The following is a 26,399-nucleotide window of genomic DNA, read 5'->3' as shown; positions in this document are numbered from 1 at the left end:
TTTTGGTTTTACTCCACTTAAAACTTGGCTGAACAGATTTTTTAGTCTAATCATATAAAAACCACTGGACAACATAAACACTTGTTTAGGCTGGATAGAATATAGCAAGCGCCATTCTAGTCGAACATGAGCTCTGAAGTAACGTTGGTACCCACTGTATCAACAACGTCGTCAGACGCCATCATCAAAGAATTATTCCAACAATACATATCGTTACATCCAAACGACAACACTACTTCCAACAACAACAAACAAACAGAGCGTACTGGTTTTTCACTTCGATCGTTACCGATTATAGGTAACTTTTTCCCCGAGATGGACGATAAGAAAAAAGCCATTAATGAGTTATTAGAGATACAAAAAGTGACAACTTCGTATCGAGAATGGTACGATACATCTTTGAAACTAGATGAGTTGTTGGGTAACAATGCATGGAAATCTGATCCGAAAAGCGATATATACGACTATGATTTGATCTACAAAAATCTAAATGAAATGAGGCGAGCCAGATTGAACCACGATTACAAACTACTTTTGTATTACATTAGAACAAAATGGATAAGAAATATAGGTAATATGGGAGATGCAAATTTATACAGACACGCTTATGTGGGAACCAAGAAGTTAATTGAAGAGTATGTTCGAGAGTGTCAATTATCGTTGGAGTATTTGGTCACCAACGACGAAGTCAACTTGAACGATAGGTATTTATTGGGTATGTTGATCCAAACTAGAAAAAATATTGGACGTACCGCATTGGTGCTTTCAGGAGGTAGCACATTTGGAATATTCCATATCGGTGTGTTGACGACTTTATTTGAAGCAAATTTATTACCAAGGATTATAAGTGGTTCATCTGCTGGTTCTATTGTGGCAAGTATTTTGTGCTGTCATAATAATGAAGAAACCTTTGAGTTATTGAGCACTATTACCACCAAAAAATTCAATATTTTTGATGTTGTTGACTGTGACACCTCCCAAATTCAAGGCTCTTTTAAAAAAGTGTTGTATTATTTGGGTCACTGGATAAAATATGGAACTATATTTGATATTGAAGGCTTACAAGATACAATGATTGGGTTTTTAGGTGACTTGACATTCCGGGAGGCGTACAATAGAACAGGGAAAATCTTGAATATTACTGTATCCCCAGCATCTGTACACGAGCAAACACGGTTGTTGAACTATTTGACTGCACCCAACTGTCTAATTTGGTCGGCTGTATGTGCCAGTTGTTCAGTTCCAGGAATATTCCCTTCATGTTCTGTCTACGAGAAAAACCCCAAAACAAACGAAATCCACGAATGGAATAATGACGAGTCTATGAAGTATGTGGACGGATCAGTGGATAATGATTTGCCAATTACGAGATTACTGGAAATGTTTAATGTTGATCATATTATTGCCGTTCAAGTTAACCCACATGTTGTGCCCATATTGAGAGTGTCAGTGAGCAATATAGGTGGTCAAGTCGAAAACGATTTGATATACAAAATGAAACATCTTTTGAATAATGTCTATGATTTTGTTTCGTGTGAAGCAATCCACTATTTGCAATTGCTCAATGAATTGGATGTTTACAAGAATTTGTCTAATAAGATGATATCAATTTTGTCTCAAAACTATTCTGGTGATATCACTATTATTCCTGAATACAAGATGAGCGACTTTGTTAATTTATTTGAGAATCCAGATACAGAATTCATGCTTGATTTTATATGCCGTGGAGCCAAAGTGTCGTGGCCCAAAGTGTCTATAATTCATAACCACTGTAGTGTTGAATTTGCGTTGGACAAGGCAATAACGATTTTGAGAGGAAGAATTATTACGTCTGCAAACTATCGAATCACATCCAACAGTAGTGGTGTTAGACGCAGCCAGCTGTACTACAAACCAAAACAGCAAATAATGAACTTGGTTACTTCTCCGGTAATGAATGACAGTACTCAATTCAACACGGCACCAGCAACGCCGCTTAAACAAAAGCAAAGACCACTAGGAGTTCAAAGACACCATTCTACGTCGAATACAATTTCCAATAAACACCAACCAAGATCCAAGAGAAATTCAATGAGTGCCACGGATGGCGGGCAAGCCGAAGCCGTTGCTGCTGCGTACTCAACTGTAGGCGGTGCAACTACTCCTCAGAAAAAGCTTTTAAAAGGGATTTCAACCACAGCACTAGTGCAATTGACACAGGGATACGTTTCTGGAGATTCTACATTGGTAAACGATGATTCAGAAAATTCCAATGGACCAGCAACTACAACTAGACGCGGGATTAGAAAAGCTAGGAGTTCAGGGAATATTAGAAATAATATGGACTACAATAATGCTGATCGTCCAGTATCAAGGCTGACTATTGATAGGATTCCCTATAAAAACAATCCATATTTACAACAAAGATCAAAAGAATCGTTGGAGTCATTCAGTAAGGCCGAGGAAGGTCTAAGTCAAAGGAAGAAACCAAATTTACCAAGTGTATCAAGATCCAATTCCCACCGAAACTCGTATATTGGGTTGAACAGGTTGAAAGATAATAATCTATCAAAGCAGAATAATAATCTGTACTACAACTTAAAGCAGTTAGGTAAAGGTCCCAACAACCAAGAATTGATCAACAAATTGGAACAAGAAAGAAAAGGAATATTGAAGAACGGTAATCGAGAGAGTATAGCGAATTTGGAGTTGTTTGCTAATAGTGACGATGATGACTTGTGTAAACTCGAATTGTCTCATGACAGTAGTTTAGGTGATGATGAACATAGCAATGAGAAAGAGTATACACCAGGTGATGACGATGACGATGATGATGACTCAGATGAAGAAGATAGCCAATCTCACAGTGACGAAGAAGAGGAGGATTACGGTGAAAAGGCCAATGGAAGCAGCTTGAAAGTGGCTTTTGAATCTGTGGAGATGACAAACCGTTCAGAGAGTGTTGTTGATGATATTGATCCGTATTTTGGTAATTGATGGGGGGGGCAGCACTCCAATTTGTATATTTATTCTTTTGCAAAACTAAGTAGAGTTGGAATTAAGATGCCGATTAATGATAAAATGAGTTCGTTTCTTGAAATTTTAGAATGTGATTCCACTGTGGTTGTGTCACTTTCAACGCTTGTAGGTAATGTATAGAAATCGTTGGATGAAAATTCATGCATGACATGGTTGACAACAAACAAGAATGTACCTGCTGAATACAAGAACAAAACACCAATCACCAAGTTGCTTTTCGCATTAACCAATTTTATAAGGACAAAAGTGAACCAGCATGCAGATGGACTCAGCAAGGCAAACAATAAAATATGCCAATACAATTTTGAATCTGATGTTCCCTCTTGTAGGAGAATTGTTGAAAGACTGAAACTTGTTGGGATTTTATGAATTATGATTGCTGCGAATATGATTAAAGTCATTACCTCTCCTGATGCAAGGGATGATCCTAATGATATTCCGTCAATAATCCCATGAAATATCAAACCCAATGTGATGGGTGAGCCAACGACAGATTCCACGACTGATGACTCCTGGGCTTTGACATTGGTTGAAAACATACAATCGAGAATATACATGGTTAAAAATCCAAGCAAAATAGGAAACCCTACGTACAGAGCAACATCTGTGGTTTCATGGCTTATTGTTTCTATTCCTTCAGGCAAAATGATCATCATGGCTGTTCCAATTAATATTCCCATACTTAGGAAAGACAAGTATTTTAAATGGTGTTGGGCCACGGTTAATTTCAAAGGTAGTATACCAGCAACAAAAGTTGCAACAAACATAACTAGCGGGAGCGCTATCAACACTAAGGTCATATTGTAGGAAATTTGGCGATGAACTTATTAACAAAGGGTTAATCAATGTGGTGTGCCTGTTGATTAGTGTATGGGCGCGACAAAAGAACACTAAAAAAAAAATAACCAACCATTGAAATCAAAACACATCTGTAGCATAGACAGATCTCTGATCAATCATGGAAGATACAAGTCTAGTCGACGATAAAATTAATCTAGCTATACTATATTTCAAATCACAAAATTATGAAAAAGCACTTAGCACCTACAATGTATTGATAAACCAATTAAAGAATCTACCACGATCTACGATCAAACAAATACGGAAAAGTTATAATCTACTAGAAACCCCTCTAGTAGGTCCAGCAATCCACCCTAAACTAGGTTCTTTACTAGACCAAAGAGCAGCCACCTATGAAAAGTTAAATCAGCTAGCTAGTGCCTTGAAAGATGGGCGTGAACTAATCAAGCTTGAACCGATCGGATGTAAAGGCTATTTACGTACTGGGAAGATATTGTATAGCCTAGATAAAAAAGTGGAGGCATACAAATGTTATCAAGAAGGATTATACATTATCGAGAAAAGCATCAAGGATTATAATATTACTGTACCGGAAAAACTATTCACGTCGTTGAAAACACAGTACAAAGCGTTAAATATCGAATTAAAGAGGAAAAGAACCATGGCTGAAACAAAGGAGACCACTAAACTTGTCAAAAAAACTAGGATACGAACTACTGATCCGTTTGCTTATTTTCCAGTTGATATTTTGGAATTGATTTTCCAGAATATTCCAATGAACCAAATCTTGAAATGTCACACTGTTTCCAAATTATGGTACCATACACTAACCTCCATTCCTAGGCTCTATGATTTTAAATGCAGAGCAAACATTGCCTTGAACGAGTTTGTTTCGGGGGTACGATTGTTTAAGAAAATATGCTCTTACTCAAACTCCAAGCTGGTTCAACATGTTAGGATTAACCATGCCTGTAACAAACAGCATTTGGCAAAAATGTTAGATATTTTAATACGCGAGCAAGGAATATTGCCGCGAAACCTATCTATAATGGATAAGAATTTTAATTTACAATTATTATTTCATTTATTTGCTAAGTCAGGATGGAAGTTGTTGAACTTTCAGAATTTAGAGAGTTTGAAAATAGGGATCAACTGCAGCATAAAGTATGGACATGCCTTGTTGAACATGTTCAAAAAGTTGAAGGCATTGGAAATAGTTATCCTTGTTTCTGAAAAAAGTTCATTGGATTTGATTCCTATTCAAGATAAATTATTTAGAAGATTCAAAGACCAGGAATTGGAAGAGTATGGGTTAGAACGATTGCTTTTAGTTAATCATCCAAAGCTCTTGAGTGACAATCCCAACCCCATATCACCCCAAACATATAGTCCTTACCCGATATTGTTAAATCGAGTTTTCCCTGGATTGACGGAATTGACTTTGGTGTCATTTGATTTCTCCACCACACTTCCTCAGTTTGGAGAGTTTTTAATGCAAACACCAAAGTTAGAGAAACTATACCTTGAAAATAATCAAGCAATAAATATGCTAATTTTTTTCCAAATGCTTGTAAATTATAAACCAACGTTCAAATTGCAAGAGTTTACCTTTAGAGAGTCCTCTGTCGTTTCGGCAATCTCGCTAACCGAGTTCCGCCTAACTGACTTACCACAGTTGAAGAACTTATATAAATTGGATTTATACAAGAATTGCCTATCAGTGACAGGGTTTTTGAAAATGCTAAAAATTGGTGGCAAATCAATTAGACATTTGAATATTGGCCATTCGATTTACATTTCGTTTGTTCTTCATTCGACAAAGATGATTTATCTATATGATATTTTGGATAAATGTCCACATTTGAGCCATTTGTATCTTAACGACATGGATATTGATCAACAAGCAATGGTACAAATAAATAAGGATTTAGAGAGGATATCGTGCCATCTCCAAATGTTGGATCTTAGTTTTAATAAAATCGACGGTGTTAGTTTAATCAGAATGTTTGAGAAATGTCTTATTGTAAATCCTATAGAACAGATGGTTTTACACGGAATGGATATTTCAACAGATACTATACAGTATTTGATTCGCAAGAAGTATGTGAATAGTGTTTCTATGGATACAGCAAGATTAAAATGGCAGGCATTTGGGGTTAATAGTTGGGTGCAAGAAAGGTCGTAGGATGTTTGTAAAATTGTAATTTTGTATGGCGATGCGACATTTATAGTGAAAAAAAAAAATTAAAAAAATTACTTTTGGGATGCCCCAATACCCATCTCTTTCCACCAACATTGAAACGCCAAATGGTATTAACTCGAAGTCAGACACATTATAAGCAACCTATAAAGAAAAAATTTACTGATGACGACTTCAGCGATGAAGAAAAGGTGAGCCCACTGTTACCAGTACAACCAGAGGATGACTATCTGTCTGAAGAAGAAGAAGAAGACGATGACGATGACGATGACTCTGATGATGCCCCAGAAGAGGAAAGTACAAGCAAAGCTAGAAGTGACATTTTATCAGAGCAGAAGAGGTTACAACAGGTTGAAGCCGAATTAAAGAAACAAGAAAGGGAGAAAAGGAAAGCATTGGATTTGCGTAATACACAACAACAGCAGATGAAAAAGAGCAAACAAAAAAGTAACCCATCAACAGCGCCAATTGAGCTTCCTGAGTTTTTACCCGATGATATTGCATCAATAATTAATCAGCCAGTTGAGGAACTGAAACCAAGGCATATAAGGTTGGATGAAATAGAGGCGTCGCCAAAACTAGATAAAAAGTCATTACTTGAAGAAAAATTGCGACTCTTGAAGGCAAAGAAGAAAGTTGCTATAAAGAAAGGGCCTGTTCATGTTAAAATACAATCGTTCAACAGTAAAGTAGTGCCACGGTCTGAATCAAAGATTGTCAAGAATAGAGATAAATGGTTACATAGGAAAAGCGTCAATAGAAAGTGAATATACAAAGTTTTATTGTGTACCCTTAAAGAAAACCTATAAATAAATTATATCCTAATAAACAACAGCTGCGTTGTAACCACCAAAAGGGTGTTTAATAAAAGTTGCAAACTATCAGAGAGAAGTAAATACCATTGGCAAGGCGAAAAAAAAAAAATCCGTAGCGAAGTAAGTCAAGAAATGAAATTTCAAAGGAAAACCAAAGAATTAAAAGTGGTGGTAGTAATACAAAGTACAAGTCTTTTGAAGTTAGAGACCGGTACTCTATTTTAGCTTGTATCTAAATCTTTTAATCTCAATTTGAGACAATAGGGGCACATCATGTGATTACAGCGATGGCAAGTGAACCTTGTAGGTATATTCAATATAATCTTTTCTCGGTAATCAATAAAGCTGTTGTGATTAAGGTTGAGATGTAATGGCGACAACATGGGTGTGTTCGGAGTTATAGTTGGGCTGTGTGACTCTTCAGTGTCAGTAGTTGCTGTTTTGCAATCAAAGTAATTTGTGTCGGCATTGCTATTTACACTAGAACCGGCCGAAAATGACGCATTCGATATGACATGTTTATGATCTCTGTAAACTACCTGACTGTAGTACTTTAAGCTATCAAGAATATAATTCGACGAGTCCAAACTTCTTGCGCGTTTCTGGGGTGGTTGGCCATTGGGTCTGACCTCTCGGTAATCATCCTTGTAGAGCACTGAACCGTAAGATTGGCCGCAAGAACAGCAATACCACTGGCATATTTTGTTATCTGAAGTTAACATTGAATTCTCTTGTGGCTCCCTAGTAGTTGGTTGGTTGGGTAGTAAATGGTTTTGTGAATATGATCTGTTCGAGGCTGGTGGTGCCAAATTTGTTCTCTGGCTAGATGATGCTGATCTCGTATGCTGCTTGGGCGTTGTATGCATTTTAGGATAATACGTGTGAGCTCTTGGTGTTACTAATGTCTGCTGTTGATTATCCATAAACATAACCTTGAGGGAAGTTATTTCAAAAAAATAGGAATCACTTGTCACAAAAAGATTAGTCTAGTGGTAAAACTTGTGAACTCAAGTTCCAGCCCTGGTTTTTTCAAATTGGCTGATTCGTGATATGGTTGGGGTGAAGATATACAAATATGAATAGTGCTACCAACGTCTACTTTCGTCAAATTAAATAAAGAAAATGCCAAACAGGTCACGGAAAAAAGTGATCAACAGAGATTTACAGATGATGGAAATACCATTGGTATATATATATATGTGCTTTTTTCAGTTTACACAACAACGTAAGAGGGAACAAAAAAAGAAAGAAGAATGCATGTTGAATAAAATGCATAATGCCCGTAAGTAAAAAAATTTTTTTAGGGAAAGTTTGAGGCGACCTACCGAATTGAAATTGTTGGTCTAGAATTCTTCGTGTTGCTTTTAGTTTCATCACAGGTTCTTTGTTCCGTTTTTTATTCTATAAACCCTTTTTGAACAAAGTAGTAATTATGGTGAATGAGTATAATGCTTCTTATAACCTCTTATACAACAAATATCGAATGGAAGAAACAGAAACAGAAACGGAAACGTAGCAATGTGAAAAGTAGCAAGTTTATTGCTCAAGTCGCCTCTTGAATAACTATTTGTGCATGCTGATTTCTTGGTAATAATTGCCAACAAAGAAATCCCTTAGAAGAGCCTATACAAACTACTCTCAGGTACACCAATCAACTAGCTGGTAATACCAATGCACAAGTACTGTATCATCCATACTTTCCGAATACACTGAACACATAGATCAAGAATCCTCCAGTGTCAGGCGGGCACATCGAAACTAAGTTTTACTAATTTCTCAAAAGAAAATACCTGTGAGCTTTCAATTTTGTGTATTGTCGAATCTAGATTCTTAATTTTTTTTTTTTCATAGGGGCGACTTCATGCACACACAGATACGCAGACAAGTCAAGGCTCCTCCAATTCTAGAACAACAGCGACTTTTTTTTCTCACTGTCGTCCTATATTTTAAGAGACTCTACATGTTGCATAAATGATGATTTGAGTGATAGAACCATCTTTGCCACCCCCTTCGCCCTGTTCTTTTCGGTGGTGGCCATTTTCCTCTACATTTTGGTGGTTACATCTACTACCCACTCGCTAAGGTTCACCACAAACAATCACAGAATACAGATACTACATTTACGGTTGAAAACAATACTCATCGTACGATTTATAAAGAATGAGCTTTATTTGCTGTGATGTTAAAAATAGAATGTCCGTGTTTGTTGCCCTGATCTTGAAATTCAAAAATTATAAACAAAGAGGAAAGGACCACCACCATACTACTGACCGTGTAAAAATAGTCACAATGCACGCGCTTCGTCTACTACGATTCGAAAGGTCGAAACTCTTTCCAAACAAGAACAACTTGTAAACAAAACGGAATGTGTAGTGATTCTTTTATAATTATAGATTTGGTATATGCGTATGCTAAATTAAAAACGGTAAATGAAAGGATTTACCAGGGTCTAATTTTTACTTTTCAACGTTCAACTATTTTTGAGGGGGATTACCTAACGGAACCGTAAACTGTGTCTGGATTTAGAGAAACTGGTCATCTATAGTCTTTTTCTGAGGTGGTGGTATACTAGTATTGTTTGAGGTGGATTTTTTCATCGTCTAAAAATATGAAACAATACTCAACATAAAGAGGTTTCACAGATAAGGCGTGTAAGTGTTTGATTGCCAAACTTGTCAGAGGTCAATTGTACCTTCTGGGTACGAAATAAAAAAAAGAGGTATCTTTCCCTTGAAATGTGTTCGAAGTGAAAATGTTTACAGTTCTTGATACTTTTATATCTTTTCTCCTTTCGTTTTAGTTTCAGGAACAGTCTGGGCTTTATGTTGCATAAAGTAGCAAATCGAACGATATTTTGGATATTAACGAGACCTGGGTATTGTCTCGCTAGCATTTTAGAATTCTATAAAGATTGTGTTGTAAATTTAGTGGAATAAAACCTACTTATAATACAAACGGAAGATATAGCAGCGTTTCTAATTTCTAATGCAATTATGTGTCTCTTTTTCAGTCTAGTTCTAAAGTTGACTTTCTAAGGAGAAGTCATGAGTCCCAACCTGTTCAAATTTGTTACTCAGTTTCTTACCAAGATTGTTTCTAAACTTGCTCTTTGTTAATTTCATTACCGTCAAGGCCAACAATGCGATCAATAAACTCCCAGCTTAGCTTCCCATCCTTATCCCCACTGGTCAAGATCACATTGTTTAAACTCTTATAGAATACAATACCGTGCTCAATACATTTGGAGGCATTGATATAAATTAGCACATTAGCATTATATCTTATTCCCGAACATGTAGAATATTGCTCACAGGTGAAATGGATATGGTTTCTGTTCATCTTACTCAACCCACCACTTGACTTTATTAATGGCAATTTGGTTCTATAAGTTCCATGATAAATACGCAATTGGTTGAGCTCGTCGACGGTCATTGGAGTTAGGTTATCATTTTTCACTGCTTTTAACGAATGGCCCTGGTTGGCACATATCATGTCATCTTTAATGGTAAATCTTTTCTTGTCATTTTCTTGAACAATTCTGTTGATGTCATCTCTGGTTGTTTTCAAACTTTTGAGTCGCTGATGCGATAACACATCAGATATCTTGACGTATCCTTGATCATCAATGGATAGCTTCTCTTTTTCAGCACCATGTCTGAGCAAATATGATAATGCCTTTGAAATGAGAACGTCTCTTCTTGCTTTATCTGGTGGTGGCATCGATGGTTGTAATTTAGATGATTCATGATTTTTTTTTTTCTCGGTGTCCCTTTTTTTGAACTTCCTATTTCCAGTTACAATTAATGATGTGTATATATATTTACAATGAATTAAATGTGCCTATGTACCTTTCCTCCTTCTAGTCGTTACAAGATTTAATGGAACTTCCTTTTTTACCTGCCAAGCTCCCCATCTCTTTTCGTCCTTGTTTGATGGTTTCATTGTCACCCAACTCCGTTTTTTCATGGAAATTCAAAAAATATTTCCCATCTTGTTGTTTCTCTCCTTGGACAATATTCTGGATCAAGAACTTGGCAACTTCATTCAATTTTTGTACTGCTTCCTCTATTTCTGGTTGGGCTTGTAAATTCGAGTTGTCCCTTATACCTTGTTTGAGTTGCACTCTGGCTGCTTGGAGTATAGGAAGATCTTGACGAAAAGCAACTTTTGTAGCTCTCAATGCGTTTCTATATGCTGATAAAACAGATGACATCAGATGAATGGTGTTATGGGTATATTAATCGAACTATCGTAAAGCACTTTTCAATTCGACTGAAAAAAAAATTTTCCCTCCATTTTTTTCATTTTTGTTTGCACTGAAAAAAAAAAACTTTGCTACAATCAACTTAATTTACTACATTGTATATCTATTACTATATAGATCTAAAAGTTAACTCTTTCAACTGAATAGACTGGAACTTTTAAGTTAGCTTCTTCTGGGGTATCATCAAACTTGGCACTTGTAGAGTGGCTAGTCAATGTCAAAAGATTATCCAAATGTGAAGTAGACCCCTTTTCCTTAGCCTTTTTGGATAATCTCTTATTGTGCAACAAAACTTGATGAGACAAAGTCAAGTTATAACTATTCACCGTCAATGCCTCTACTTTTTGAGAAATTATTTCATCCAAGGCTTTGATATCCCCCATATCCCAGTTGAACAATCCATTGACATCAACCAAAATTTCAACCAAATACCAGTTGTTGTTTCCTGGCAAGCCAATTAACTTGGAAATCAATTCAACCACATCCACGGCATTGCCTTGAATTAGTTGTTTAAAAGTATTTGTGATTTCCTTACGAGAAAATTCACCAATTATTCTATTAATAAGATCAAGCAAGGTTTCCTTGTTTTCTTCATTCACAAGTTGGTCCAACAAGTCGCGACATGGAATGTTAGGACATGTGTTTATTGCCTGTCTCAACAATGTTGTATTTCCTGTTACACTGAACAATTCAATCAATCCCAGTGTGAATCGGATAGGGAATAATGGGTTGGTCAATAGATACATCAAAGTATATTCGGGAACAAACTGCTCGTTGGCAAAAGCAAGTGGGTCCTCAGTGAAAATCAACTGTAAAACAGAATCAATAAACCCAATATCAATAACTCTATCATTGTCGACATCGAATTCCTTGAATTCGTATACTTTATCTTTCTTGGATGCTCTCAGTAAGCTCTTGATTTCGGCCCATGTCTTTTTATTCTTCAAGTAGGGAATGAGTATGGATTCCCATTTATTCAAATCCTGTGCCTCTTTCGCGTCTTTCAAATACAGATAAACTTCTTGGATTTCATCACTTGATGGTAAAGCATCTTGAATATTGAATAATTCAGGGATCTCATGGAAACCTGGTTTCTGTTTATTCAATGATTTTCCTAAACATTCACTCAATTTGTTCATCCCAACATTTATATCAATAACATTCAAGTATACATTGTTGTCTTTATTTTTCAAGTTGAGATAAACTGCCATGGATATGTATGAGTTTGTTGAATTCCCCTTGACGGGGACAACTTGGTTAAGAAACACTTTATCTGGGATAGGATGAGATGAGCTCGATGACGATTTAAATGACGACAAAAGCGATGCGAATTTAACATTTATGAGATAAATCATATTGGAATTACCTATCAAAACACGATCCGGTGCTGGGGCAACAATAGACGTGATTTCTTCATCGTTTATAATACCATCCACGGAAACCGTGTTTGTGATTTTGAAATTGGTGATCAGAAGCGTTTCAATTGCTTTATTGGCATATTGGTATAATGACCCTGTGAAGTAGCAAAACTTGGTATTAGATACTCCTGGAACTGAGTGTGAGTTGACTTCGAGTATGGAGTTTTTAGAGTTGATTGCTATCAATCTGTAAATTGTACTTTTTGAGTTTGTCGATACAGTAAGTAGTAAATTGTCTTCCAAATCGTTAACAAACGCACTGTAGACAACAGTATCTTTGCTTTTGGTACCAGTGTACTTGACACCACTGAATTGTAATATGTTTTCAGAAAAACCAACTTCTTCCACTGATCCATTCACATAAAGTACTGTAATAATCTCTGGTGACATAAACTTGATTCCAATAGGTTTCCTATCCAATTTCAATTCTAATTCATTAGTTGTGGTATAGTTGGCGTTCCCGTCTTCAGTGATAGAACGAGTTGTTTCAACTAATAAAAGCCTAAACTTTTTTCTATCACTCAAACCACAAACGTAATATTTCTTGTCTTCCTTAGCTAATACATCCATACATTCAACTATTGTTGTTGGATTCAATGAATAAGACCATAATAATTTTGGTGTAGGTTTGGTGATGTGACTGGATATGGTTGATTTTGAAACCCCAATATCGATAATAGATGTGTCGATTGATTTTATCGTTGACACTACAACTTTGTCGGATAATTCCAAGTCAGGAGTACGAGGAAGAGTTGTAATCATATATTGGTCATATAGCTCTGGTTTTGACATGGTGGGCTTGGTTGATATGTCTTGGGTAAAGAAGTATGTATATTTTTTTTGGATTTTTTTTTTCAATGCCATCGCATGGTCGTGGGAAGACAGTTTTTTTTTGTCTGCCTGGAAATATGGTAGCGGACCATTTTACACACAAATCTTGGTGTTATCTGCTACATTACTTTATAATAAAAAACTATCCTATCCTGTATTGTACACTCTATAAAAATTTAAAACATGTTCTAAATAAAGACAAACTTATCCTGTTATTCTATTATACAATGTTAAGCTCTGACTTAAGCAGATTCTTGTAAAAATTGCTCATCAGCGTAGAAATAATCATCAACAACAACCTTGAATTCGTCAGTTTCCTTGTTGTATGAGTCGATTCTAAAGCTGGATAAATCTTTGACAACAATGTTAGCACCTGATTTTCTAACTTTTTCAGGATCGTAAGTTGAGCAAATACCGACAACCATGGCGCCAGCACCTTTACCTGCGGTTATACCAGCTGGAGCGTCTTCAAACACAACAACTTTGTAGTGGGCGTCATGGTATCCCAAAGTATCTCTAGCAGCTTGGTAACCTTGTGGATGTGGTTTACCTTTAGTCACTTTTTCAGCGGTTATAAAACAGTCTGGCCTTTCAATAGACAATAATTTCAACCATTTGGTGGCTAATGGCAAAGTACCAGAAGTGACAACAGCCCATCTTTGTTTACCATTTTCAGTAGCTTCTTTAGAAAGTTTATCGAATGATTTTACCAATTCAACGGAACCTGGAATTGGCTTGGCGTGGTGGCCAAAAGTGTCAGGAATAGCACCTTCCCATGCAGTGACTTGTTCTTCAATTGCATCTTCTGGTGACCATTTGGCAATGACATCAAATGTACGGCAACCATGGGAAGTTCTGATAATTTCTTCTGGATCAACATGAGGTCTAGTTTTTCCGAAATCTCTCCAGAATTCAGAAATAGCACCAGTGGAGTTAACCAAAGTACCATCACAGTCAAATAAAGCGGCGTGAACGTAAAAAACAGCTGGTTGTTGAGTCTTTGTCATTGTAGTAGTAGTAATTAATGTATGAATGAGTATATTGATTAGTTGAAATCTGATGAAGTGAATCTGATTACAATTTTTTTACGAATGTGGAAATCATTGGATATTTATATTGAGAAAAAAATTTCTGCCCTACACGTTTATTTGTTTAGCATCAGTAGATGATGATTTGATAATGATGTAGATGAGTAGCAAAGGAGAGACTTTATTATGGTCCAAAAAAGAAATTCTCCCTTTCTTTTTTTGTTGGATACTACTATATGCAACACCGCTTAATTTAGAGATTTGTTGAAACAGCAAAAAAGTTATCAGAATATCTTAGACTAAAAATTTCTTATTGTTAAACCTTAGCTATCAGTGAGAACAGCACTTTGCAAAATCGCTCATCTCAGCAATGATGTCATAATATGTTTCCATGTTACCCAATACAATAACAGACTAAATCACATTAATACGTAACAATCGAAGGTAATTGAAATTGCAATGGTGAAAATCCCATTGTATTAGTCGGTGACTATTATAGCCTAGCAAAGCTCGTGGTGCCACTGCCATTACCAGAAAAAAAATTTTCTACCAAGCAATTGCTTTACTATCACGTGTGGTATGTATCGTGTAAATTCTTTCGTAGTGTACCTCGTGCTGCAATTAGGGAACTACCCGGAACAAATCTGTACTTCGGATTTTTTTGTGTATCAAATCGTTTCTTTTTTTTTTTTTGTGGATTTTTCTTGTCAACATTTTTTTTTGTTTTTCCAGACAGTGTGTTTATTGTTACGTCGGTGCTTAGCTATTGTTAGTTTCCGAATCTAGCCAACAAAATATCTATCTTAGATTAGGCTGTATACTATTGGTCAGCTTCTGAGTCCCGCTATAATGTGATACATAGTGACTAGATAACAGCAAATCATAATTAGTAGTTGCTTTTTTCTTGCAGTGTGAATGATAAGTGTTCCTGTTCACGGTAATTTTTTGCTTCAAGGTGTTGTTTCCGAATTGTTTCAAAGCAAAGAGTACGAGAGGTCTAAATCTATTGTTATCGTAAGCTTTTCCAAGCAATTCTCTACGACGTCATAGGAATGAATCAACTTTGGTTTTATCTTTTCAGTTTTGTAAATCTCTAAACAATCACAAAAGCGTTCACTAACTATCACGTGCAAGTGACGTCTGATGACGTAGCTGCTTTTTTCGTGTCTTTACAAATTTTAGTTCATTAATGAGATGATCCAGTGATTATTATTACTCAATTGGGCAGTAATAATACCAACATAGTATGGTCCAGTTGTTGTTGACGTGTCAATGGTTTCTCACATATACTAATTTGATTAAGATAAGTTTAGATTATGAATTACTATGGACGAATCGTATGTAAACTAAAATATAAATATAAAAATAAAGTAAAAGGGGGTACTAAAGGTCAATATATACAATAACTACCACTAATAGATAGACTAACTAACCCCAGGATAACGTGGTTGTGTGTTCAACTACTGGTGGTCGTTACATATACCATGTAAATCCCAAACACGTCAACCCATTATTGTTCTCAAATATGGCTTTGATCTATATTGTTTATAAAGTTTTGCACTCCAGCCCCCCATTTGCATTTCCTTATCAGTGTTACGTTTCTTATCAAGTATACATGACAACGTGTAATCTGCTGGTCTAGACCATTCAATTATTGTCATGCAGACACGACCTGCTTAAACATTCTTACACACTAAAAAAAAAAGTTATTTAAATTTATACGTGGTACTCAATTACTCCATTTTACAGAACAATGTCAACTCCCAATGTAACCAACATCTCTTCAGACGACGAAGATGATGAAATAGAAGTTTTGGAATTTAGGAAATTGACTCAGGACTTAATAGACAATCCTACCCAGCCAGAGGAAAGAAGAATCACCAAAAAACTATCAGATGTCGAGTGTCCCATTTGTTTTGATGAGGTTAGAAGGGCAATAACCACTTCTTGTGGACACGTCTTTTGTTTAGAATGTATTGAACGCAGTATTTCGAGCTCGCACGCTAGAGGTCAAGTCAGGTCTAGCCAAAGAGGAAGAGGTTTGTGTCCGTTGTGTCGAAAGCAGGTGGTCTTTAAAGAGACAATTCCACTTAAAATGAAAAAGGCTGAAAAAATAGATAAACCCGATTTGCCACCCAAATAGCTGTATATTCAATAAAGTGTATGGGTTTTTAATTGGTGCTCATAAAGACGTATATACTTTTCTTTATCCAAAAACGTTTCCTTTCCGTTCGAGGCAGTCAAATTGTTTCTAACTGCATCGTACACTTTAAACATCCATTTCGTACAAGTTTCCGGACTATCAAGGTACAATACACTAACGAGAGTTTCAAAATGATTGCCCAAGAACACATTTGCAGAGTCCAATGAGCCTAATAATCGGTTTTTTATGAACGCCGAATACTCCTCGTTTTGTATGCCTTCATGCAACCGGTAAGCAATTGCCAATCTTCCAAAGAGTATATTTGTATTGATAAAATGAATGTCATCCATGTTCCATTTGAATGTTGGGTCCGTTTTCAGAACATTCATAAAATATTCACAAGAGATCCGTTTCAAAATGGCATCCCCCAACCCATCTAGTGACTTTTTAAAGTAATTCACTTTGGGGTATTTATTATTGTGAAAGGGGTGCGAGAACGACAATCGAATAAAGGAATAAAGAAAGTCGTTCGTTAATCGTGGTATGGGTGGAAGTTTATGTGGTAGATACCTCAATAAAGTTGGTTGATTGACTTGTGAAAAAAGCGTCAAGTCCAACGGACCAGCAATGTGTGACCGGCATAACGATTCTAATTCAGGTTTTTGTTTAGTTATCCAAGTATCTTTATCGAAATAAAAATTCAAATCTCTTGTTTCTAGTCTAGTTTTATACCATTTTGCAATTCCATCAATTGTATTTTCCTCCAAGTATTTTAGCCCCACATATGCCTGGACAGCATGGATCAAATCTAGCTTTGTATATCCTGCTGTGCTTTGTTCCATGAGCTTTGTTGATCGAACACTGGCGAGAAAACCTTTTACTATATCAATTGGCTTGATTTTCAAATTGGTCATTGCCCATTTAAACAGAAGTTCACGAAGTATCAGATACCCAATTAGTTCAATCGCTTCTCTGTTTGTAGGATTTTTGAAATTCTTGCCTGCTACACTGGTTACTGTGAGTGGTGATAATCCCAAAACTGGTCGGTAGCCTCTTCCTTCACTGTTCCAGTCTGTCAAAATCATTGTAGAAGAAGGTTGTTTGGGTTCTGCGTCCTTGTAACTAGCGGCACCTATCCCTTGTAATTTGTCGAAATTAACAAATCTAAACCCCTTGTGATCTCTCTGTTTTGAATCTTGATCTAGTTTCCGTCTTTTGTGCAACACCGCTTCGTTTACTTCAGGAAATATGAGAGCCGAATCGTTTGGCGTTAAATAATCTTCAGCAAACGCAATCCTCAACTTGCTAGTTATAGTAACTGGGGAATTCTCTGCTACTATAGCATGTAGTGTATAAATCTCGTCTAGTTCAATGCCTGTCCCCTTGAGTCCCTCAAAAATTGATCGGACCGCGTAATTGCTCATTTCACTTAAATCACGCTTGTAATAAATCGAGGGATGTTTCAGTGTGTATTTTTCAAGAAACACATTGGTTTTAATCGACACTCTGGATTCTTCGCCCACTTGCAAAATTGTAGCGGACGCCATTGGTTTTCCACCGAGAATTTTTACTTTACCACGATTTGTGATTGTTTGTTTGATACGATTACAAATCCTCGCTTGTAGTACTTTCGATAAAATTATCTGTTGACTCACACCTGATGAAGTTTTGTTCAAACAGCCATACGAAGCTAGCCGGCTGGTTGTTCTCGATGACGCTAACTTGTGGAGGTTCTGGAATTTTTTGGAAATTGTTTGTACATTGCAGTTTGGTTTTGTGAGTTGCAGGGTTTGCAATTTTAAGGTTGCTTGAACATAGTTTGTAGAATCGTCTGTTTGATAATATTTTATGACTGGTGGATACAACTTGTCTAGTTTCATGCCAAAATCTAGGTTGAAATCAAAGATCTTTTTCACTACGTTGTGTATTAGCTTGTCGATTTCTTCCTGTTCTGTTGCCGTTGGTACATGATCGGAAGTGAATACCTGGTCTAGTTGGACCTTCATGATTAATATTTGACCCCAATCTCTATTTATCAAGTCCACTGTACTTTCGAGAACTTTTTTGTTACTGAACCAATGACGTAGTTTAATAACTTGATTAAAAGCTGACTGGATCTCTAGGTCCAAGTTTCGTGATACATCAATTCTCCTCTTGGTGGCATTCTGAAACTTTATCACTCTACCTAATGATGCAAAAGATTTTAGGGGGTGATTTTCCAATTTACATAGGTATTCGTTGGTACGTCTTGCTATAGCAGGCAATGTCTCTAATGCCACATTACTATGTTGCCACAACTGTCGTAGACCATTTCTTCGTTTAACCGGATGTAGCCTGAAAAACATTGGCTTTGAAGTACTAAGTGATGGAGAGGAAAAAAAAACTTACAAAAAAAAAAATCTGTTGTACAATAATTGTATTTCTATACACTTACAAATACAAACCTTCGAGGTTTTCTTCAACCTTATTTTTCAAGACTCTTTCCTTTGCAGATTTGAAATCTTCAGCTTTGACTTGCATACGTCTTTCTCTTAATGCTAATAACCCTGCTTCTGTACATATAGCTTTGATATCAGCACCCGACAAATCATCCTTACCAGTGACTATTTCATCCAAGTTAACGTCATCTGCCAAACTCATCTTTGACGTGTGAATAGTCAAGATCTTTTTCTTGGTATTGGCGTCAGGGTTTTCAAACAAAATCTTTCTATCGATTCTTCCAGGTCTGATTAATGCAGGATCAAGTGACTCTATCTTATTTGTAGCCATAATAACTTTGATGTCACCTCTATCATCGAACCCATCTAACTGATTCAATAACTCCAACATGGTTCTTTGGATTTCACGTTCACCACCAGATGTAGACTCGTATCTCTTTGTACCAATGGCATCGATTTCATCAATGAAAACAATTGAAGGTGCGTGATCAGCAGCAATTTGGAAAATTTGACGACACAACCTTGGACCATCACCTAGATATTTCTGGATCAACTCCGATCCGACAATTCTCAAGAAAGTGGCACTTGTTTGATTGGCAACTGCTTTGGCCAACAAAGTTTTACCGGTACCGGGAGCCCCATATAATATCACACCTTTTGGAGGCTTGATTCCCATTTCTTCGTACAATTCAGGATGTGTCAATGGCAATTCGACTGATTCTTTGATTTCTTGAATTTGTGATTCCAACCCCCCAATGTCGGCATATGATTCTGTAGGGGATTTGTCGAGTTTCATTACCGAAACCATAGGATCAGCATCATCTTGTAACACACCTACCACTGCTACTGTTTTGTGATGTAAAAGAACTGAACATCCTGGTTCCAATAACCCCTTGTCTACAAACGACATGATTGACACATAGTACTCTGAACTAGCAGTGCTGGACACAATTGCATGATCATCGTCGATTATTTCTTCTAATGTCCCAATTGCCATCGGATATCCTCTCAATTCGTCAACTTTTTCTCTTTCTTCGGCTTGTCTTGCTTCTGTAGGTTGGAATGCTTCTTGGTTGGTAACAAACTCTTCTTCCAATAACAAATGATCCTTGATTCTTTCTAATTTTAATAATTTCAATTTACATCTGGTGTTGGGGTACACGCTAGGTAATTTAACTGCTGTATCGGGGCCCCTTCTTTTCTTTTTACCAAACTTTGATTCCACTGGTGGTTCGTACTTTGGTTTTTCCTTTTTCTTATCATCTTTCTTTTTGTTGAGATTATCGCCACCTGGTATTCCTGAAGGACCTTGACCCATGATTGCTTGCTTGGAGTATGGGATATACAAATAATGTTTGATTTGGAAAACTCGCCACCAAGAAATAAGAAGTTCGCAGAGAAAAAAAAAAATTCCCAAAAGGAGGTGTGTGTTGCTCAAAAAGCTGATGCTGTTGCTACCAAACGTTACACCCCCAACTTTAGAGGTCCTGGCTGTAGAAGCAAATAGTTGAGTTTTGGCTGGTTAGTGTTATGTATATGTACTTGAAAATTGGTGGGTCAAAAAAAATTTTTTGGTGTAGAAAATTGCCTAACTCTAGATAAAAATGTATAGGATGTGTTTCTTGACAAGCATTTACAGGTAAATTTATCCATAGTCTCGTACTAAACTGTTTTATCAGTAATGGATACGTTTACCTCTATGACATTTGTAAACAATATTTTTTTCTTGGTACCATCTCAGAGATCAACAGAATTCAAAACACACATAGCGTATACAAAAAAAAAAAATCTCAAATGCTCACACAATCCAACCATAGTTTACAAACAAGAACCATTTTTCTGCAAAACCTCGGTTTACATGTCAAGTCTAAAAGATAAAGAGTATCCTTCTCTAAAAAGAAAGGGTCTATCCATTGGTTCGGGTAGTTACAAGCCAGTAAACACATTAGGTGCTGCCCCTCGAAATGAACTACCCAATTCTAATAACGTATCTGAAGAAACATTTCTATCCAACATAACAATGAAAGAGAGTTACGCCCCTGGAAATGATCCCAGCTTTTCATTGGAACGTGCCAAAGAACGTCGACATAGATTAAATGGATTAAGCCAGTCTTTGAAAACCAACCACTCACCTGTGGACGTGACAGAATTTCAAATAACGGATTGTTTTGGCAGTTCTGTCAATGTTTCGGCTAAAGACTTGAGAGATGAGCCGGCGGTGTCAATCAATCTAAAATCATTTCATAAAGTTGGAGGAGCGTATTACAGGAGCATGAGTCGCCGACAGCATTTACTAAATATATCTAAGAATGGGGACTACATTTGCATTTTTGAAAGTGATTATCCGAAATCAAACTTTCTCATCAACATAGACACACAACTAAAATCTCTATCGTTTGCACCAGAGGCTCTTGTTATGGAACTAAATGAAGGGCATGAGACTATTATTGCATCACATTATGGAAGAGATAATGAGGTACGAGAGTATTTCCAGAACAATCCAACGACTAAAGTCGATCCCAGCAAAACATTGTCGGGGACTGCATTGCACCGACTTGAGAAGACAGTACAGCTAGATAACGATAACGATAACGATTTGGACGCTACCGAAAGGAGTGTTTCTCGGACTCGTCCAATCCGAGTACGAACACGGCAAGCATCCAAGGCGTTTTGGTCTCTGGTTGCTGAAGAAAATAAGGAAGATCCTTTGGACATAGTGAAGATTACAGATGATTCACCTATTGAGAGCGTTTTTGTTGAGGATGACTATATTCCGTATGAAAAGCCAGCGCCATTTGAACCTGACTTGCAGTATACTTTTCCTGATAACAAGATATTTCGAATCACAGCTAAAGATTTTGCCACATTGTATAACAACGATTGGATCAACGACGCTGTGATGGACTTTTGCATACGCTACGACATAGAAGAGGCAATTAACCAAGGAGTCGTTAATCGAGAAGACGTTTATGCGTTTAATTCGTTTTTCTACACAAAATTAACATCTGGTAAAACCGAAGACTACTATAATAAAGTGAAACGATGGGTACACAAAATAGATTTAATGTCTTTTTCCCATATTATAATGCCTATTAATGAAAAACACCATTGGTATTGTTGTATTATTCGAGGATTGCCCACTTTGTTGGAAATGATCAAACTGCAAAAAGAAAAATCCAACAATGCCGATTCTCCCGATTCTGAAGAAATGTTTAAACGATGGGGAGTTGAAATATTTGTGTTTGATTCGTTGGGTTTACGGAGAGATAATGTGAAGAAACCCCTAAAGGCGTTTTTGATTGATTATTGCAAAGACAAATACAATTATGACGTAAATACCGACCAAATCAGGGTTACGGCAGCCAAAGTTCCACGTCAGAACAATTACAATGATTGTGGCTTACATGTGATTTACAATGTGAAGAAATGGCTTTTGAATATCGAGGCCTGTGAGTCGTTTTGGAGAAAGTGGCAACGAGGAGCTGCGAGAACCATTTTTCTAGCCGACGAGCGAAACAAGATGAGAAGGTATTGGATTGAGACCTTATTAAAGTTGCATAGTGAGCAGGCGCCAGCAATCAAGAGGAGTTCCCATGCCAATGAGGAAGAGGATGATGACGATATTGTGGAAATAGTGGACACTAAAACTATTGTGCCTCCCCCTACAGACCAGCCCAATCTCTCGCCACCATCTAACCAAAAATCAAATGCTGTATTTGACAATAGTTTTCTAAATCAGGAATTTGGTAATGAACACATTCCGAGATTTGTTGTTGAAACTTTAAACAAGATTTTCCCCAAGAGGAGTTTGCACATACCAGATGAAATGAAAAAACTTGTTTCAGCGTTTATCAAAGATTCACAGAGCAACGTTTCGTCAGAACAAGAACTCAAAGAAGTATTTATAAGGAACCACGAAGTGATAAAAAAAGAGATTGAAAATCAGAACAGACCGAAAAACAAAACTATTAGAATTACAGATGCTGTTTCAAATTTACGAATAGATCCAGGTACGTTTTTTTGTCCAACCCATAAAGAGATTAGCAGTGGATTAAGAAAAGATCAATTACTTGAGGAGATCGATGCCAGACCAATAATCAAGGCAATACGCACACCACAAGAGTCCGACCAAAATTCTAATGAAAAGGATGCGGAGGATCACGCCACATCTGATTCTGAACACGTCCAGGTAGAAGAGGTTAATTTAGAAGAGGACCGCAACTCTCGTCAACGGTTCACTAGATCTCGCCAACGGGCAAAGCAAAATATTATGGATCTTGCAATTTTTGATAACATTGATAGAAAACGAAGAAAGTGTGAATAGATATATATGCAGGAACGAAAACGATTACGTAAAGAAAAAATCAAAATATACAACAAACAACAACATCAAAAAAAAAAAAAAAAACGTATGTAGAAAGCTATTCTTTACAACCAACAACTGTCAAACTGTATCTGATGTCTGAAGATTCATCTCCCCCACCTCCATTACCTGCTAGAAAATCATTGGATTCAATTTCGATTGAGACTGAAATCAGTAAGAAACTTCCGGATCTTCCTTCAGCAGCAAATGCCAATCAACGAATTAGTTTTGATTTGAATGATTCAGTCTCACAGATATCTGCCGTTAGACAATGGGAGATCTACACCTCTCTTCAATTGAATGAGACATCTGACATCTTTGTGAACAATGCAATTGGACAAAATACAATCAGAACCAAGTTGAACGAGTTGAAAGATGACCACACCAAATTTTGGATCGATATGAATGATTATTCCAGCCTGATTTTACTTCCCAAGAGGATAAATAAATTGGAAGAAGAGATTTTGACGGGGATACCACTGAATATTAGGTACTTGGTATATTTGAAAACACTACTTGTTAGACAAAAACTCAACTCTAGAGAAACCTTTTCCAGTCTATTGACCAAATCAAGGCAATTAAGAGATGAATATATTGAGAGCTTGGCAGTCGACTCTAGGGTTAGGGAGATTCTAATTGTTTTTAATTACTATGTCAACGAGATCACCAATTCGAAATTTGAAATAGAGAGTGATGAAAACCTGGAGTTGATGCAGCTTCCAATTAGCCGATTTATCATCAATGTGTGTATATTGTTGGGCACGTTCCCTGAAGCTTCACAAGAGGATGTGTTGTATTTGCTTCTCAAGTTTAATAAATTGTACACGTGTTTGAATAAGGATGAGTTTTTCTACAAGGTCAGCAGGTCTTTAGAAGAGGGTTTGGCAGATATCTTCAAGCACATTAGCGTGCAAGGAATCAATTTAAACTCTTTGTTTAGAAGCATCTTGGTTCAACTATTTAGTAGTGAGTTGCTTGATGAAGAAGTCTGTTTGCGGGTTCTTGATTTTGTTGTTTTTGAAGGTTTTGATTTTGTGCTTCGCTCGATATTGTATTTGTTCCGCAAAAACCTAGAAAAGATACAGGAATTGGATGGAGATGCCTTGCTTCAGTTTTTGAACTCGCCAGAATTTTGTCAAGTGGAGTTTGATTTCAAGGAGGTGTTAGCAGAAGAGCCGCTGCTTATTCAGTATGAGAATGAGTTCTATTTGATAAATGCCAATTCTATGAGCAACAATAGCAATGAATTGACAAACTTGAAGGAAGTTAATGACGAGCTAGTGGTGAAAATCAACGACTTGAAACGAAAGATCGATAGTCTACAAGCAACACATTCTGAAATTTCTGATCAGAGTGAGCAGTACACCAAGGATTTGTCTGAGGCCGAAATAGAGAATCAAAAGTTATTGAAGAGACAGGCTGAACTCCAAGAAAAGTACCAGAATTTGACTATGGCAGAAAACTTGAGCAATACCATTAAAGCAAATCAAGAGTTTTCTCAAAGGAATTTTGAATTGGAACTGCAAATTAAAAATCTACAGAACTCAATAGAAGAGAAGAATGCTAAACTAGCTAAGGTGCAACAAAGCTGAGAATTGTGTATGTGTGTATAAAAATTCGAGAGAGAGAAAAAAAAAAATGGTTCGACTTTTATTGTAAAACCTTTCTTTAACCACACCACTGTTATGCTGGAAGAAGAGAGTCAAAAGACAATTGGGATTGTTGGAGCGGGTCTAGTTGGTTGCTTGGCCGCTTTAGCTTTTGCCAAAAAAGGATACGATGTCACATTATTTGAATACCGGCCAGATCCTCGTACAGTTGATTCGTCTAAACGAAACTTGAGATCGATCAATTTAGCCGTTAGTAGTAGAGGGATTAGAGCTTTACAGTATGTTGATCCAGCCATGGCAGATAGAATTTTAGAGCATGTGATACCCATGAAAGGAAGAATGATACATGATATTACCGGGACGAAACAGGAATCGCAGGTCTATGGCTTAAACGGCGAGAGTATCAATTCGATTGACCGTTCGTTTTTGAACAATTGCTTGTTAGATGAGTTGGACAAGTCGAATGTCAAGATATTGTTTAAGCACAAGTTGGTGAAATTGGATACCCTGAATGCGTGCAGAATGACATTTATTGATGGCCACAATGATGCCAAGACCTCTACTTTTGATTTTGTTGTTGGGTGTGATGGGGCCCATTCGCAGTTTAGATACCATTTACAAAAGACAATGAGAATGGACTATTCGCAAAAATATATTGACATGCAGTATTTGGAGTTGTATATCCCGCCAAGTGAGGACGCTAACAACAAGTTTTCAATTGATGCCAACCATTTACATATCTGGCCCAGACACAACTTTATGCTAATTGCCTTGGCAAATAAGGATGGGTCGTTTACCTCGACTTTTTTCAGTCCTTGGTCAGTCATAGAGGGTATATCTTCGAGCCAAGAGTTTGTGGAGTTTTTTAGACACAACTTCCCTGATGCTGTGGGATTAATAGGAGAAGATGCTTTGTCGAGTGCATTCAAATCCAATCCAAGAGGGTCATTGATGCAGGTTAGCTGTTATCCGTACAGCAATGGCAAGGGTATTATTTTGGGGGATGCTGCGCATTCTATGGTTCCATTTTATGGGCAAGGTATGAATTGTGGGTTTGAGGATGTTAGAATTTTAATGGAATTAATTGACACCAACAATGGAGACATTGAAGAAGCGTTTAAGCAGTACTCTGCCGCCAGAAAGAACGATTTGGACGCTATATGCAAGTTGGCTCTAGACAACTACTACGAGATGTCATCAAAAGTAGTAGACATTGGGTATTTGATAAAGAAGAAATTGGACTATACATTGGGTAAGATATTTAAGAACAAGTGGTTACCTTTGTATACGATGATTTCGTTTAGAGATGATATTCCTTATGCAAAGGCAATTGAGATAGAGAAGAGACAGAATCGTATTATGAATAATGTGGGGCTCGGTGTTTTAGGGACAGCTGCAGTTTATGGGTTGGTCAAGTTGGGGCAATATTGGAATCGCAGACAATAAAAGTCGTGGGGTGGTTAAATTTTC

The 26,399-nt window shown here is 36.9% G+C and overlaps 15 protein-coding genes across 15 annotated transcripts; 7 read left to right on the top strand and 8 right to left on the bottom strand. All coding sequences in view use genetic code 12, as the record gives it.

Annotated features, from left to right (window-relative positions):
• Positions 1-126: 126 nt before the first annotated feature.
• Positions 127-2,976, top strand: CAALFM_C300400CA (uncharacterized protein; the record flags this gene model as incomplete). Its single annotated transcript, XM_712705.2, has 1 exon — positions 127-2,976. The coding sequence occupies one exon, from the start codon at positions 127-129 to the stop codon at positions 2,974-2,976; it is 2,850 nt and encodes a 949-aa protein (XP_717798.2).
• A 29-nt stretch (positions 2,977-3,005) lies between these two features.
• On the bottom strand, positions 3,006-3,818 carry CAALFM_C300390WA (Mn(2+) transporter; the record flags this gene model as incomplete). Its single annotated transcript, XM_712707.1, has 1 exon — positions 3,006-3,818. The coding sequence occupies one exon, from the start codon at positions 3,816-3,818 to the stop codon at positions 3,006-3,008; it is 813 nt and encodes a 270-aa protein (XP_717800.1).
• Positions 3,819-3,976: 158 nt separating this feature from the next.
• Positions 3,977-6,004, top strand: CAALFM_C300380CA (DNA-binding SCF ubiquitin ligase subunit; the record flags this gene model as incomplete). The annotated part of the gene is made up of 1 exon (XM_712708.1): positions 3,977-6,004. One exon carries the CDS (start codon positions 3,977-3,979, stop codon positions 6,002-6,004), a length of 2,028 nt encoding a protein of 675 aa, XP_717801.1.
• Positions 6,005-6,126: 122 nt separating this feature from the next.
• On the top strand, positions 6,127-6,786 carry BUD21 (Bud21p; the record flags this gene model as incomplete). Its single annotated transcript, XM_712709.1, has 1 exon — positions 6,127-6,786. The coding sequence occupies one exon, from the start codon at positions 6,127-6,129 to the stop codon at positions 6,784-6,786; it is 660 nt and encodes a 219-aa protein (XP_717802.1).
• Positions 6,787-7,055: 269 nt separating this feature from the next.
• CAALFM_C300360WA (uncharacterized protein) lies at positions 7,056-7,763 on the bottom strand (the record flags this gene model as incomplete). The annotated part of the gene is made up of 1 exon (XM_712710.1): positions 7,056-7,763. The coding sequence occupies one exon, from the start codon at positions 7,761-7,763 to the stop codon at positions 7,056-7,058; it is 708 nt and encodes a 235-aa protein (XP_717803.1).
• Positions 7,764-9,930: 2,167 nt separating this feature from the next.
• Positions 9,931-10,554, bottom strand: TPT1 (tRNA 2'-phosphotransferase; the record flags this gene model as incomplete). The annotated part of the gene is made up of 1 exon (XM_712711.1): positions 9,931-10,554. One exon carries the CDS (start codon positions 10,552-10,554, stop codon positions 9,931-9,933), a length of 624 nt encoding a protein of 207 aa, XP_717804.1.
• A 139-nt stretch (positions 10,555-10,693) lies between these two features.
• On the bottom strand, positions 10,694-11,047 carry CAALFM_C300340WA (uncharacterized protein; the record flags this gene model as incomplete). Its single annotated transcript, XM_712712.1, has 1 exon — positions 10,694-11,047. One exon carries the CDS (start codon positions 11,045-11,047, stop codon positions 10,694-10,696), a length of 354 nt encoding a protein of 117 aa, XP_717805.1.
• A 170-nt stretch (positions 11,048-11,217) lies between these two features.
• On the bottom strand, positions 11,218-13,308 carry UTP8 (Utp8p; the record flags this gene model as incomplete). Its single annotated transcript, XM_712715.2, has 1 exon — positions 11,218-13,308. The coding sequence occupies one exon, from the start codon at positions 13,306-13,308 to the stop codon at positions 11,218-11,220; it is 2,091 nt and encodes a 696-aa protein (XP_717808.2).
• A 281-nt stretch (positions 13,309-13,589) lies between these two features.
• On the bottom strand, positions 13,590-14,354 carry RHR2 (glycerol-1-phosphatase; the record flags this gene model as incomplete). Its single annotated transcript, XM_712716.1, has 1 exon — positions 13,590-14,354. The coding sequence occupies one exon, from the start codon at positions 14,352-14,354 to the stop codon at positions 13,590-13,592; it is 765 nt and encodes a 254-aa protein (XP_717809.1).
• A 1,774-nt stretch (positions 14,355-16,128) lies between these two features.
• On the top strand, positions 16,129-16,518 carry CAALFM_C300310CA (SUMO-targeted ubiquitin ligase complex subunit; the record flags this gene model as incomplete). Its single annotated transcript, XM_712717.1, has 1 exon — positions 16,129-16,518. One exon carries the CDS (start codon positions 16,129-16,131, stop codon positions 16,516-16,518), a length of 390 nt encoding a protein of 129 aa, XP_717810.1.
• Positions 16,519-16,526: 8 nt separating this feature from the next.
• Positions 16,527-18,863, bottom strand: CAALFM_C300300WA (uncharacterized protein; the record flags this gene model as incomplete). Its single annotated transcript, XM_712718.1, has 1 exon — positions 16,527-18,863. One exon carries the CDS (start codon positions 18,861-18,863, stop codon positions 16,527-16,529), a length of 2,337 nt encoding a protein of 778 aa, XP_717811.1.
• An 85-nt stretch (positions 18,864-18,948) lies between these two features.
• On the bottom strand, positions 18,949-20,274 carry RPT2 (proteasome regulatory particle base subunit; the record flags this gene model as incomplete). Its single annotated transcript, XM_712719.2, has 1 exon — positions 18,949-20,274. The coding sequence occupies one exon, from the start codon at positions 20,272-20,274 to the stop codon at positions 18,949-18,951; it is 1,326 nt and encodes a 441-aa protein (XP_717812.2).
• Positions 20,275-20,655: 381 nt separating this feature from the next.
• ULP3 (SUMO protease) lies at positions 20,656-23,280 on the top strand (the record flags this gene model as incomplete). Its single annotated transcript, XM_712720.2, has 1 exon — positions 20,656-23,280. The coding sequence occupies one exon, from the start codon at positions 20,656-20,658 to the stop codon at positions 23,278-23,280; it is 2,625 nt and encodes an 874-aa protein (XP_717813.2).
• Positions 23,281-23,414: 134 nt separating this feature from the next.
• On the top strand, positions 23,415-24,911 carry CAALFM_C300270CA (uncharacterized protein; the record flags this gene model as incomplete). Its single annotated transcript, XM_712721.1, has 1 exon — positions 23,415-24,911. The coding sequence occupies one exon, from the start codon at positions 23,415-23,417 to the stop codon at positions 24,909-24,911; it is 1,497 nt and encodes a 498-aa protein (XP_717814.1).
• Positions 24,912-25,004: 93 nt separating this feature from the next.
• Positions 25,005-26,375, top strand: BNA4 (kynurenine 3-monooxygenase; the record flags this gene model as incomplete). The annotated part of the gene is made up of 1 exon (XM_712722.1): positions 25,005-26,375. One exon carries the CDS (start codon positions 25,005-25,007, stop codon positions 26,373-26,375), a length of 1,371 nt encoding a protein of 456 aa, XP_717815.1.
• Between the last annotated feature and the right edge of the window lie 24 nt (positions 26,376-26,399).

The sequence above is a fragment of the Candida albicans genome, chromosome 3, assembly GCF_000182965.3.
Source record: "Candida albicans SC5314 chromosome 3, complete sequence".
Lineage (NCBI taxonomy): Eukaryota > Fungi > Ascomycota > Pichiomycetes > Serinales > Debaryomycetaceae > Candida > Candida albicans.
The sequence above is the reverse complement of the archived record's forward strand: the minus strand, read 5'-3'. Positions and strand labels throughout refer to the sequence as shown.